General features: G+C 41.5%; 2 protein-coding genes across 2 annotated transcripts; one reads left to right on the top strand and one right to left on the bottom strand.

Moving 5' to 3' along the window:
- Positions 1 to 312: 312 nt before the first annotated feature.
- Positions 313 to 10917, bottom strand: LOC5502586 (RAB6A-GEF complex partner protein 2). The gene is made up of 8 exons (XM_032370874.2): positions 10736 to 10917; positions 8571 to 9063; positions 8380 to 8463; positions 7670 to 7819; positions 7056 to 7193; positions 6756 to 6883; positions 1586 to 1769; positions 313 to 729 (listed from the first exon to the last, which is right to left on the bottom strand). Exons 2-8 carry the CDS (start codon positions 8893 to 8895, stop codon positions 494 to 496), a joined length of 1245 nt encoding a protein of 414 aa, XP_032226765.2. The 5' UTR covers positions 8896 to 9063; positions 10736 to 10917; the 3' UTR covers positions 313 to 493.
- A 144-nt stretch (positions 10918 to 11061) lies between these two features.
- On the top strand, positions 11062 to 12232 carry LOC5502588 (histone H3.3). Its single transcript, XM_001623716.3, has one exon. It carries the CDS (start codon positions 11138 to 11140, stop codon positions 11546 to 11548), a length of 411 nt encoding a protein of 136 aa, XP_001623766.1. The 5' UTR covers positions 11062 to 11137; the 3' UTR covers positions 11549 to 12232.
- Positions 12233 to 13345: the final 1113 nt, after the last annotated feature.

Genomic DNA, 13345 nt, shown 5'->3' with positions numbered 1-13345 from the left:
TGTGTGCGCAATGTTTTTTTTTCTCATCCCCATTATAAATTATTTGTTGACATGGGAGTTTCAAAAAGGGAGGGGGGGGGGAAGCAATGGTATCAAGAAAGGGGGAGCTGGATTCATTATTCCTCTGTGGATTTCATTTTATTTTTAGGCCAAGTATCTGAAAATAGGTGGGCGGGACCCGCTTGGCCCACCTAGATCCGCCACTGGCTTTAAATGTGTCTTCAGTGCTAACCACAGTATTTGAGAGACCATGTGTTTCCTCACTTTGCAAAAAATACTTTTAAAAGTTACAGCACAACAAAGACATCTGTCAGCCAGTGATTTTTTACTGGAAAACTATTTTTAGATCAACGAGAACTCAAACATTTAAAAATTCTCAAACAAGCATCTGAGGTATCCCCTGTGATATTGGCCAGTCATATCTCCGCCCTTCACAGTTTTCTGGTTGCACTATAAGAAAATATTTTTGATAATTTGATGATAATTTTTTTAGCTATATGTATATAGAATTTGATGTCTTGAGCATTGACACAGATGATGCAAGGACAGGATTGGTTGCGACTAGTTTGATTGGCAGGTCCCATGTCATGAGTTCTGTGTCTATGTCACTGGGCGCCTGCCACATGGCTGTATCTAGTTGGGGGTAGGTGCACTGTAGTGGGCTTGCACCTGCCGGTAATGAGCTTGAAGCCAGCACAAACTCAAAATGAAGTCTCCACTTCAGACAAACTGAAATAATAAAAAAACTAAATGTAAATACAATATCAAGATTGGGAAAATTCCATTACGAAAATCAATTCCTAGATACAACCTCCCTTATTAATGTACATAAACCTAGGACCATAAAACTATTGTAAACACTGACAGTGTTGGTAAATTTGTCACAATGACAAATTAATTAGTGAATGTATTTGTCCTATGTAAGATGTATTTATACGCTGTATCATATGTATACCTATTTCAAGATATTGTTACACTCTAAGAGTCCATGTATCCTAGCCCCCAGTGCTTCAGCGGTATCAAATAAATAGAATTATCAAGCATAATAAAATAACAACTCCAGGTTTGGAAAGTTGTAGCATTCTTGCTTTTAAAACCTGTAAACAATCATGTATTATTTAGAGACCTGGACTTAGTCATTCATTTAAAACCCATGAAGCACTGCATGTTTCAACAAATGGATTCTCAGGTGCAACCTAATTTAAATCAGATGGCGTATAAAATACATGGTAGAAGGTAAATTTAAGGATTATTTATATTCTATTCTGGAATTTCACCCTGGAAGGAGGGGTGATGAGAGAAAACTTTGTGCAACAATGGAGAAAAAATGCTCAAATCAATGTGTTATTGTTTTTCACATAATAAGTCAGTAATGAACTATTCTCAAGTCCCTCAGATGAATTATTTTTGGATTGGTTTTTATTTTGTGTTATTTGAAAGGTTAAGTTTTGCTGCAAACACAGATTTAATTCAGCTTTAACCACTGAATCCAATAAAAATTCCAACTCAGTTTAAACCAACCAGAGTGCTAGTGATAAATCAACTAAGGATTCTGTATAAACTTTGAATGCGAGACGTACTGTACCTAGATCAGAGACAAACTCTGGGCAGACAGTGATGGAGACAGGGAGTATGAGATGTGATTTCTTGGTGTGAAGACAGCTTTCTTGTACACTCCCGTAGGAGCTATAAGTGACAGGAGAGGTCTTGCTGCTGCCTGTTTGACACTCTTCAGGGATGTGCTCTTCACTCTGGAGTGTGACTGTGTACTGGTGTTTAAGCACACATAGCAGAAATGTTAGCGCAGAAAGTAATTATGGGGGGCAGAGGGGGGGATTGGGTGGAAGCCCCCAAAAAATGATGCCTTTCAATGGAAATCAATAATTTTCATTGATTTTGGCATAGCCTGCTAGCCGGCTCTCCTGTGGGTTCATTCAGAAATTCCTTTTTGTCCAAGATTCTGGATTCTTGTGGAGATGGGAAAGGAGTGCTGGTAGGACAGGCCTACCTTTTCTGCATGTCAGCACGCTGATTGGCGAATTTCGACAGCTCGTCAAATAAAGTGACAAAATCTAAAATAGGCCTAGTCCGGATCATCAACAATAGCGGCTCATCCCTTCTCCAGTAGCAGATCTAGGGGAAGGGTTTAGGGTGTTTAAACCCCCTTGGCCTACCAGAAAGCCATATGTAACAAAAAAAATTACCCCCTCCTCCCTTTGTTGCTGGACAAGCTCCCCCCTTTAGCCAAAAGCTAGATCTGCCCCTGTTGTCTTGTGTAATCCGCATCAATTCCAGAACCACTTTTAAGTCTTAAAGATTGTAATTATGTCCTTGAAAATGAGGGAAAGGTTGCTATGGAGTCTCTGCTCAATGGCTGAGGTGTTTGAGGGATTTTACCAATGGGCTTTGTAAATACCAAGTATTTGTTAGCACCCAAAGCACAGAGTCTTGCAGTAAAATTCTGAATGTTTTAGTCATTTTTCCACTCTTAGGGTTGATATGCAACCAGATCAAGGAGGCAGAAGGCCTTGAAAACAAGGCCACCTCTTTAAAGGATATTAAGAGAATGACTCTTCTCTAGAAAATTTGGGCAGCTGGAGCTCATTAGCCTTGGTTGGCAGTCCATCTAGGGGAAGGAAAACCCTGATTCCAAACCTCCGCTGCCTTGCGGCGATACCCAGTCCGGGAAAGGCTTCAGAACCCAGTTGGCCTAGACTCTGTAAAAGTCTAGGTTGGTGTTAGGAAGGGCATCCAACTGTAAAAATTTTGCCTCATTTTGTTAGTCATGATAGGTTCACATAATAATAATAATCGCAAGCACGGGACTCCTAGTAATAGGAGTGTCGTCAACGGTAGGGTTGGTGTCAGGCGTGGGCACAACCAGATCGACATCCTGCAACCACGTCAAGATTTTTGCATAGCAACTCTAAATGTTGGAACGATGAGAGGAAGAAGTGGTGAAGTAGTAGAGACCATCTCAAGGAGAATGATTGATATCTGTTGTTTACAAGAGACAAGGTGGAGGGGTAGTTCTGCTCGGATGATTATGGGTAAAGACACCAGATACAAGTTCTTCTGGTCTAGTAACGACAAAGGCACTGGCGGTGTTGGTATCTTGCTTGCTGAGAAGTGGGTGGAACATGTTTTGGAAGTCAAACGCATCTCAGACCGAATCTGTGCCATTAAGATCAATGTTGGTTTCACCATCCTGACCATTTTCTCTATTTATGCCCCTCAAGTAGGTTTGGATGACGGAGCTAAGGACTCCTTTTATGACGAACTGTTTTGTGCGGTCTCAAAGACCGCTGAAACTGAGTCCTTGTTTCTATGTGGGGATTTCAACGGTCATGTTGGGAGCATGTCTGGCGGGTATGAAGGAGTTCACGGTGGATACGGTTATGGTGAGCGCAATCCAGAGGGAGAGAGACTGCTCGACTTTGCTGTGGCAAATGAACTTATCACCAATTCCATGTTTCAGAAAAGGACAAGCCATCTTGTTACATATCAGTCGGGAGGTGCATCTACACAGGTTGATTACATTCTGACCAGAAAAAACAACTTTCGACATGTCAGCAATACTAAAGTTGTCCCTAATGAAGAATGTGCCCTGCAACACAAACTGGTGATATGTGATATGTCCTAAAATTCAGTAAGAAACGTAAACAAGTCTTTACCCCTAGGCTTCGTATCTGGAAACTGAGAGATCCCGGGATAAAGGTCAAGTTCCTAAATGAAGTAAAAGCTGGGTTAGATTCAGCAGATGTACGTACAGATCCAATTGAAGACACCTGGCAGTCCCTAAAAGAGTCCCTAATGGGTGCAAGTGAAAAGATCTGTGGATACACTAAGAAAGGTAACTGGAGAAACCAGACTTGGTGGTGGGATGACTCTGTTAGCTCGGCCATTGATGAGAAAAGACGTCTGTGCAAAGTTTGGAAGAAGGGTGGCAGCAAGCAAGAATATCTGACTTCTAAACGCACTGCGAAGAGCATAGTTCGTGCCGCCAAGCGGAAAGCAGAGGCCAGTAAATTTGCAAGCGTCGAGAAAGATGACAAGGACGTTTTCCGCATTGCCAAGCAAATAAAGAAGGAGTGCAAGGACGTTGTGGGTGAGTGTTGCGTTAAAGACGATCAGGGGCACATCTCACTCACTGATGATGCTAAGGAGAATGCGTGGAGAGAACACTACAACCATCTGCTGAATGTTGAGTTTTCATGGTCCCATGAAGACCTACCTCCTGCTTACCCAGTTGAGGGACCTCCAATCCTGGTAACATCTGAAATGGTGGCAAGGGCAGTGTGCAAAATGAAGCAGGGCAAAGCGGCCGGTCCTTGTGGTGTTGTGGCTGAGATGGTTAGTGCCTCTGATGAAGTCAGCATCCCCATCCTGGCCAGCCTCTCAAATGCTATCATTGCCGAGAAGAGGATTCCTGTAGACTGGGACTTGAGCCACATCATCAACCTCTACAAAGGGAAAGGCGATGCGCTGGAAAGGGGAAATTACAGAGGCCTCAAACTAACGCAGCACTGCTTGAAAATAGTTGAGAGAGTGCTGGAGAAGGTGGGCCGAGGTTTGGTGTCCATTGATGAGATGCAGTTTACATTCGTGCCTGGCAAGGGAACGACAGACGCTATTTTTGTTGTACGACAGCTCCAAGAAAAACATCTGGCTAAAGGAAAGAGTTTGTTCTTTGCCTTTGTAGACCTAGAAAAGGCATTTGATCGCGTCCCTCGCGTTATCTTATGGTGGGCAATGTGTCGCCTGGGCCTTCCGGAGTGGTTCGTCAGTACAATACAAGCAATGTACTCTCATGCCTCAAGTAGAGTGTGCGTCAGCAATTCCCTTAGTGACAGCTTCAAGGTACAAGTTGGTGCCCACCAAGGCTCTGTGCTGAGTTTGTTCCTTTTCATTGTAGTACTTGAAGCCCTTTCTGCAGACTTCCGTAGTGGTTGTCCTTGGGAGTTACTCTATGCAGACGACCTAGTAATCTCCTCAGATTCTCTAGACACACTCCTGGCGAAGCTGTACATGTGGAAACAGGGGTTAGAGTCAAAAGGGCTCCGTGTTAACATGAGCAAGACTAAGATCCTGATGTCTGGCCCTGACTTGAATTCCTTGAGAGACTCTGGAAAGTTCCCTTGTGCTGTATGCAGGAAGGGTGTGGGGAGTAACTCCATCTTCTGCAGTGGATGTTCTCTTTGGGTGCACAAGAAGTGCAGCAACATCCCTGGTAGGTTAACCCCCAACCCATTATTCAGATGTAGCAGATGTCAGGGCACTGCGCACCTAATCGATAGCAGACCTCTTGCTGAAGTGATAGTGGACGAGCAGCGCCTGGAAGTTGTTGACTCTTTCTGCTACCTCGGTGACACCATCTGTGCTGGAGGTGGCTGCGAGGTGGCCATAATTACGAGAACAAGATCTGCCTGGGGAAAATTCAAAGAGCTCCTTCCAGTTCTATCAAGCAAAAGCCTATCACTCCGCACAAGAGGGAAGGTTTACAGCAGCTGCGTCAGGAGTGCCACGCTCTATGCTGGGGAATGTTGGGCTCCTAAGAGCAGTGACCTAGCAAGGCTGCAGAGAAGCGAATGTGCAATGCTTAGATGGATGTGCGCACTGAAACCCGAAAGATGACACAAGTTTGAGCACCATTCGGGACTCGGGATCGAAAGCTTGGAACTGGCTCTCCGGAAAGCTCGCCTCCGGTGGTTCGGGCATGTGGAGAGGGCACAGGCACCAAATCCTGTGTCCTCCATCAGAGACTTCGAGCTGGGGGGGCCAAGGATGAGGGGCAGACCCAGAAAGACTTGGGCAGATGCCACGCTTAGCGATCTAAAAACGGCTGGCCTGAAGGCAAGCGTGGCATCCAACCGTAAAGCATGGAGAGATGCTGTAAAGAACCTGAGCGACCCCGATGTGAACCTCCATGCGGCGTCACACCTGCCAATAGGTGGACACTGACGTAAATGGATAGTGAGTGAATGACTCTCAAGGAGCAAATAATATTTCTTTCGTCCGAAGAAGTCAAAGCCTGTGAGTTTAGATCAGCACTGAAGTGGAACATCTCCCCGTTCCAAAGTGTGATTGTCGTTGAACAGACCATAAAACTCATATTTCACTTGGAAACCCATGGGGATACAATGTTGTTTTGATCTGCTTTTGTTGCACGTGCGTAAAGGGGGTGGAATGCAAAAAAAAGTAGGCCTTTTTGGCCGGCTCTCCTTTCCCCTTACCTCAGGAATTCTGAAACTCCGAAACCAGTAATTTCTGAATAAACCTACTTGAGAGCCGCTATCAGGCTAATTTTGGCATTCCAGAACTTCAAAAATCTCAAATTTTCCCTGGGGAACATACCCCTTGAATTTTAGTTGCAAAAAAAGGATCTAGTTCAAGAATTATGCCTCATTTTGTTTTTCAAAACAGCAACAAGCAATGTAAATCATACATTCTTTGCAAAAAACACTCTAATTGTTTTTTTTTTATATACTTTACACACTCTTCACAATCCCAGTTATGTACATTGCTTTGGTTACATCAAATAAATGATACACAAAAGAGTAACCTGAAAAAGATCTAAGATCCATGAGACACAACTTGCAACTAGCTAAATCATGGTCTCTGAAAGCTAGCTAGGATCTTAGAAAAATCCAGATTCTAAGGTTTGCTTTTCTTCACACATATTTGTCCCATTTTATAAACCACAAATTAAACTCAAGGATTTTTTAAGTGTGACTTTATTTGAAATTGGTGTGTACCTTAAGGCAGGAGATAAGGGAGTCATCAAAGTCAAATGATCCAACAATTTCTTCTCCTATCCTGTACGCTGACTTGAACAAGCAGAATTTACCCACTGTTCCCCTTTCGCTCACAATGCTGTAAATATCTTCAAGAGAACAACAGCCACAAAGTCAGAGACAAAGTGCAGTTAATCTCTTAAAGAACAAAATGTCTGCATGCATATGTTTTCACAACATTGACAACCAAAGCTTTGTGATAATTATTTCCAACATTGTTCTACTTTCCAGGTTTATCTTCTCACTGTTTTATTTACTTACATGAATTACGTCTGGATGTGACTGCATTTAAAAAGTCAACACCAATATCAAGCAGTGAGGTCTCTAGTGTTTGCTTCTCTAAGAAGGGATTTGACGGTTGCTCCTTATACTCCACCAAGTGCTGAATCTCACTAAGACCTGAAAATGCACAGACACACACATATATTCAATTTGTAAAAGTCATGCAAAATACCCCAGTATTTCCTGTTTTTTAACCAGTTTTTTGTTTATCAATATGCAAATTTATATTACTTATAGATATATATAGTAACCTAAGATGGATACTGAGTATTCTAACACACTCTAGAGTAAAGCTCGCGGCCCCACCACCTTAGTCCCTTATTTTTACTTTGTACAACAAAAACTCTTTTACAGGAAGTCTGAGCATTTCACCATCCCTATTTGGTTGGCATCCATAGTCCCCCTCCTCTCCACCTTAGCACAACAAGAATTTTGAGGGGAGGTCTGCCTTAATACGAAGCTCATCGCCCCCACCCCCAGTACCTTCATCTCTACCTTGCATTACAAGAATACTAACAAGTTTGAGCATTCCTATTCAAGTTTATTAGTAGCCCCTCTTCCCTCCTACCCTTGCCCTATACCTTAACTCTTACCTTGCACTACAAGGATTCTGAGAGGAAGTCTGATCAGTCTTATCTGAGACTGTACTCTACTTGTGCCGAGGGTAAGTTTGTAGGAATATTTCACTGCTTGTCCCCTATATGACGGTGGCCCTTCTGATGGGATGGTCTCAGTATATAAAACTAAAATATATAGATAATAAGAGTTAAATAAATTAACAATAGATCTGTGCATTTTTAAACCCAGGAAAAATTTTCTTCACACTAGATTCATCTATTTCTCTGGTTATAAGTTTAGCAGAGAAATGATTCAATTTGAACAAATGTTAACACAAGATAAAAGTAATTAATATAGATTTTCAAGTTAAAAAATATGTTGCTTTTTTGAAATTATAAAAAAGAGATAATTTCATGTAATGTAGTAAAGCAGATTTCCGGTCATGCTGCTTATAAGGTGCTACGGTTGAAAACACTGAATAAACACACAAAACATAGGTATTGTAATTATAAACAAAACAGGAACACAAAACCACCTGGCATATAGGAGATTAAACATCAACAGATCTATTTCAGGAAACTAAATTATCAAGAGAATTTGATAAAAATCAATTGAAATGAATGGCATTCAAAAATACGCATCATACAGAATTAATGTTCTAAGAAATACAAGTAGTATCAAGGACTATAACTCTATAGTAGTAAATGCGATCAGTTTAGAGCACCGTTCTCGACGCAATACTTACATGTTTTCGACTCTCCTGGAGCAAGTTCTAAATCACAAAATAAAATCTTCGGTTGAGTTGATAGTATACAATGTCCGTGTTCCCCTACGAGAAAGAAATAAAAATGAAATCCAGTAAGGCCGACTAAATGGGGGAATAGACGAATCAAAGCAAATTCAATGATAACACGGGGAAACTTCACGGTGTCTAACCTTTAGAAACAGTAAAACTTGTACTGGAATCGGAAACTAGCTCATGGTTTGAGTTTTCTGTTATTCGATCCATCGACTTTACCGGCCGAACGACCCTCAAACTGTTCAAGGTACATTGACAGTGAATTTGAGCGCTAGCCCATGCTAATCGCTCGATATGCGAAGTCCTGCCCTTATTGATATCTTTGGCATGATCTAAGGAGTTCAATTCCATGGATTCATCAGTATCCTGGTCTCCAACGTTAGTGAATACAATTTCACATCGAACGCTTTCCCCTGCAAAATACACAGCGCCTCTTGTCGTCGAGGCCTTTACTTCAATCATTGTTTGCACGCATTGGAAAATGAATAATTCTACAACATCCTCGATCCTCCATCAATAAAGAATCCATATCGTTGCAGCATAACGGCGAATGTGTTGTGTAAGCCATAATTCCGGGTGGTTGATGTAGACTTCACACCAACAAGCGGCCGCCATCTTGGCCCAAGCGTTCTGGTGGGAAGGCGCTGACCGTTAGGCATCTTAGGCTCAGTGAATAGAGAAGGGCTAATGGAAGGGTCATTATATAACGGGGGGGGGGGGGGGGGGGGGGGGGGGGGGGGGGGGGGGGGGGGGTTCCTATGTTTGGGGGGAAGGTTGGTTTTTTTTTAGCTTCGATTTGGGGGCCGGGCCCCAAATTTTGATACAAGGGGGCCTTGTTTTTTGAACAGGTATTCTGATCAATTTCCGAGCTTCGTAAAAGTTTGGGATTTCAATGTTTTTCTTGGGGGGACACCCAGACCCCCTACAAAATAAATAAACGAATGTGATGCGCCTGCTTAAACGTTCATGACTTGCGTTTTGCTGGCATTGAAAACCATTATCCCCTAAAGTGTGTTAACTTGTGTAATCTCTGAATTTGCAAATTTCAAATTCATGTCAAAGTCCCCTTCCCCCTTCTCACTTTTCAGATTGGTGGTATGAAAAGATATGTTAATAAGATTTCAGTTGGGAAGGAGCTAAAGATGATATTTTCCATTTAGGTTTTGGGCATTTTATATATTTGGAAATGGCAACAGTTTTACGGGGGAGCATGCCCCCAGACCCCCTATACAATAGTATTTACACCCGTGAAAAACGCACTCGAAACAACACCTCCAGGTATGGTGTTGATTTAGGTCAGCTCTGCCGCCCCTTCATGGGCATGCCTAAGTCAGTGCCCTCCCTCACACAACAATATGGCACGGGGGGAGGGGGGTGCGGTATCAGTCTCTACGCAATTTAAATTTGAGCGACATTCAGGCCATTCCGCTTAACAAATTATAAAGCATATATTTTTCTTCTTGGCAAACTGCCCAATCTTCTTTCTTTGTTTGTACTGCACAGGCTGCTCGTTTTTACAATTGTGGGCAACTTCTTATTACAATTGTGGGTAATACATAATAATATCTTTTTCTAAAGATTTTGGTTTTCTTAAAGCTTTTTTTTTTAATTTTGTGACTAGCCTATAAATACACTAGCTAGCAGTTGTTGATTGAACATACTTGTAAACAAGAATGAAACTGCTTCCTAGCAAAAGACAAGGCTGTCTGCTATCTATTTCCCCTTCTTGTGAAGTCAACAGGAAACTGGCATGTTCAGTGTATTTTGGTAGGGGCTTTAGAATGTATTAAATTAAGGGGGTGTTGTATTAAGAATTTACAAAAAAGGGTACTAATGTTAACACTTGCCCTCCAAAAGGTCATCAAGATTTTTTTAGATGGAGTAATTTTTCAGGAGTTGACATATCATTGTTTTTCCCATCCCTTATCACCCCCCTCCCTGACTAATTAATAGAGGATGTGACCAGCAACAGTGTCAAAGGGCTGTGGAAAAAGCCCTCCAACCTTGACCCACTACTATAAATAGTGATCAGTTTTATCCGAAGGCAATCAATATCATATTCTACAAAATTTATTAGGTACTTATCCGCAAATGTGACAAAAGCTACATGTGGATATTTTGCATGCCCCAAAATCTGAAATGGTTACAAAGTTGTTTTCTATATGTCTACAAGAGCTTAAACAAACACCAGGAAGCAGCTCCCAATGTAGTATAATTAGTAACATCAGAAGTGATAAAGAACATAGGGAGTGCAGAAATGTATTTGCCAAGTAGAAGTTAATCATCACTTTCTTATACTTACTTACTTAAAACTTGTCAATAGTAACCTATATGGATGGCTTGTGACTCTTACACGTGCTGTTTGCCAGAGTATGATACGCCTTTGTAAACAACACCAAATAACTAATTTCATTTTGTTTCCAGGGGGGATAACCTGCAGCTTTTTTTCTTGTTGCACTTGTTGCACAAAATTCTCTCTCTTTCATCTAGAAGCAAAACTGCGAGCTTGGAGTGAGATCGGATCGAAATGCTCCAATCACAGGACAGGGATTTTTACATTAGCCAATCGGCTTTTTGGAAAACGCACCAATCAGTGATGAGCTTTCTGAATATAAAGTAGTCGCCATGAGCGTTATCGATTCAGTTGAGTTACCGCGTTTTACCTCGAACTTGCTTGTGTGACCACCGAAATTGACAAGAAAATATGGCTCGTACCAAACAAACAGCACGTAAGTCTACCGGAGGAAAGGCTCCCCGTAAGCAGCTCGCGACCAAGGCCGCCAGAAAGAGCGCTCCATCCACAGGAGGAGTGAAAAAGCCACATAGGTACAGGCCGGGAACCGTCGCTCTTCGTGAGATTCGAAGATATCAGAAATCAACGGAATTGTTGATCAGAAAACTACCATTCCAGCGCCTCGTAAGAGAAATTGCCCAGGACTTTAAGACAGATCTTCGCTTCCAGAGTGCAGCTATCGGAGCCCTTCAAGAAGCAGCGGAAGCGTACTTGGTTGGTCTCTTCGAGGATACAAATCTTTGCGCCATCCACGCCAAGCGAGTCACCATTATGCCAAAAGACATCCAGCTCGCTCGACGAATCCGAGGAGAACGTGCTTAAAAACACGTCTTTCTGAACTTGGACTTTTTAATCTGCCAGACTTAGTGTGTGAATTATGACTTCAAAAAGCTTGAAATTGCAAGTGGAGGCTTGGCATCAGTCAATGGAACGTAAACGATAGTTATATTGTTATCGTTTTTTGGCGCTCTTTTCAGAAACTATGCTTTCTTCTGTGCGACTGATGTCGGTGAAACCCGAACTCATGGCTGTCTGAACACTTTTTTACTGCCAATATGTATAAACTAAACTACTCTAGAGTATTATTTCGTAAAAAATCAGGTTTTCGTAGTGATTTTTGGCGACGAAACTCGCTAAAGTTACTACGCGATTTTTCTAAGATGGCGTCTTCGTGGCAGCTGCGTTGTTTGCCATAGATTATAAAAGATTCTCTAAAAGCTGAATTTGTAATTTATGAACCAAGATAACTCTTCCACCTTTTTTGTTTTGTTCATCATAGCCCATACATTTAATGTTTTACCTATCAAAATAGTAAGCTAGCTTCGGTTAAATATCGACGACGAAGAATAATTCCCTTAGAATATCGTTATATCTAATTTATGTACAGTTCTTTCAGTCCGGACGTAGGCCTTAAACAGATAATAGTGTATCATAAATATCCACATGTATACGCAAACGTTTTTTATGAGACTAAATTGGGAAAAATAAAACCCAGTTTTAACGCTATACGTTGTGTGTGTTTTATTTCATCTATTTCTTAGACGGGAAAATGCTAAAAGTGTATATGACGATTAGGCAACAACCGAGAGAGACTTATTCGCATGCAAAACCCTTTCTGTTTCTGTTCCTTGACAGAACACTCAGTCTCTTTGGGCTTGTCGGCTATTTCCCCCTAATCGTGGCTAGTGCACGCAAAGACTGAATAACCGTAAATATCTTGCATATTACCAGCTCTTTGTGTTCCGCCGCTCTGCCCCTATTTACCTGTCATCACAAAAATGCACTATACAGGGATTAATAGGCTTATACGTCATCTCCATACTTCCTGTGATCGTGACATCACTAAGGCACTACTCGGCCCATTCTTTCACGTCCAGAAAGAATGCCCAGCATACACTGCGATCTCTCTAGATACCTTATTACACTTAATTTTCGCGACGAAAAAATTTCGCGATTTTGATATGGCTATGTTTGCGACACTTCATTTTCGGGGTTTTCGTATTAATCAGATCACTTTATTTTTGGGATAATAAAATCAAGCAAAAGAAGTGAAATTAAAATGTGCTGTAATCATCAAAACTGAAACAATTTGCAACAAAATGATGCTTGAGCTAAATTTAGATTCATAAAAATCTATAAATACATGTCCGACTCAACCCCTTACCGTACTATATGTATTCATTAGATTCCATAAAGCTTATTAAACAGCAAATATTCCCTAAAGGCTTCTTGTGTACTCAATTTTCACGCATCCTAATTTTCGCGACACTTAATTATTGGCGAATCTTATTTTCGCGAATCTTTTAAAATCGCGAAAATTAAGTGAAATAAGATAGCTGAAATGCTCGAATCTAGCCCAAAAATGAGGGGTGTTTGCAAATAAACAATTCAATGACCCGGCTTTTTTCCCCCGATTACAGCTAACACGTTCAAACACGTATCATATTGACAGATCCTGTATTTGTTTTAATTTACACAAAAAAGTCATTTATTTAAAACGAATTAGTGTTTAGTCACGAGCGTCGGGAAGGGAAGCTTTTTCAATATGGTTAAGATGCCAGTTATACTTTATCCACTTTGTCTCGGATGTACTCCTCCCACCCGATACTTTTCCAAGAG

The sequence above is a fragment of the Nematostella vectensis genome, chromosome 5 (genome assembly GCF_932526225.1).
Source record: "Nematostella vectensis chromosome 5, jaNemVect1.1, whole genome shotgun sequence".
Lineage (NCBI taxonomy): Eukaryota > Metazoa > Cnidaria > Anthozoa > Actiniaria > Edwardsiidae > Nematostella > Nematostella vectensis.
This window is presented reverse-complemented; position numbering and strand designations above follow the sequence as displayed.

Bases quoted from the DNA above. Each gene is read 5' to 3' on its own strand.
- LOC5502586 (XM_032370874.2), bottom strand. From the start codon at position 8,895: ATGATTGAAGTAAAGGCCTCGACGACAAGAGGCGCTGTGTATTTTGCA. The intron at 7,194-7,669 runs GTAAGAGTTAAG...GTGCATTTTCAG, and splicing joins CAGAATCCTTGTAGTGCAAG to GTCTTAGTGAGATTCAGCAC. The intron at 730-1,585 runs GTACAGTACGTC...TTATTATTTCAG, and splicing joins AGAGTTTGTCTCTGATCTAG to TTTGTCTGAAGTGGAGACTT.
- LOC5502588 (XM_001623716.3), top strand. From the start codon at position 11,138: ATGGCTCGTACCAAACAAACAGCACGTAAGTCTACCGGAGGAAAGGCT.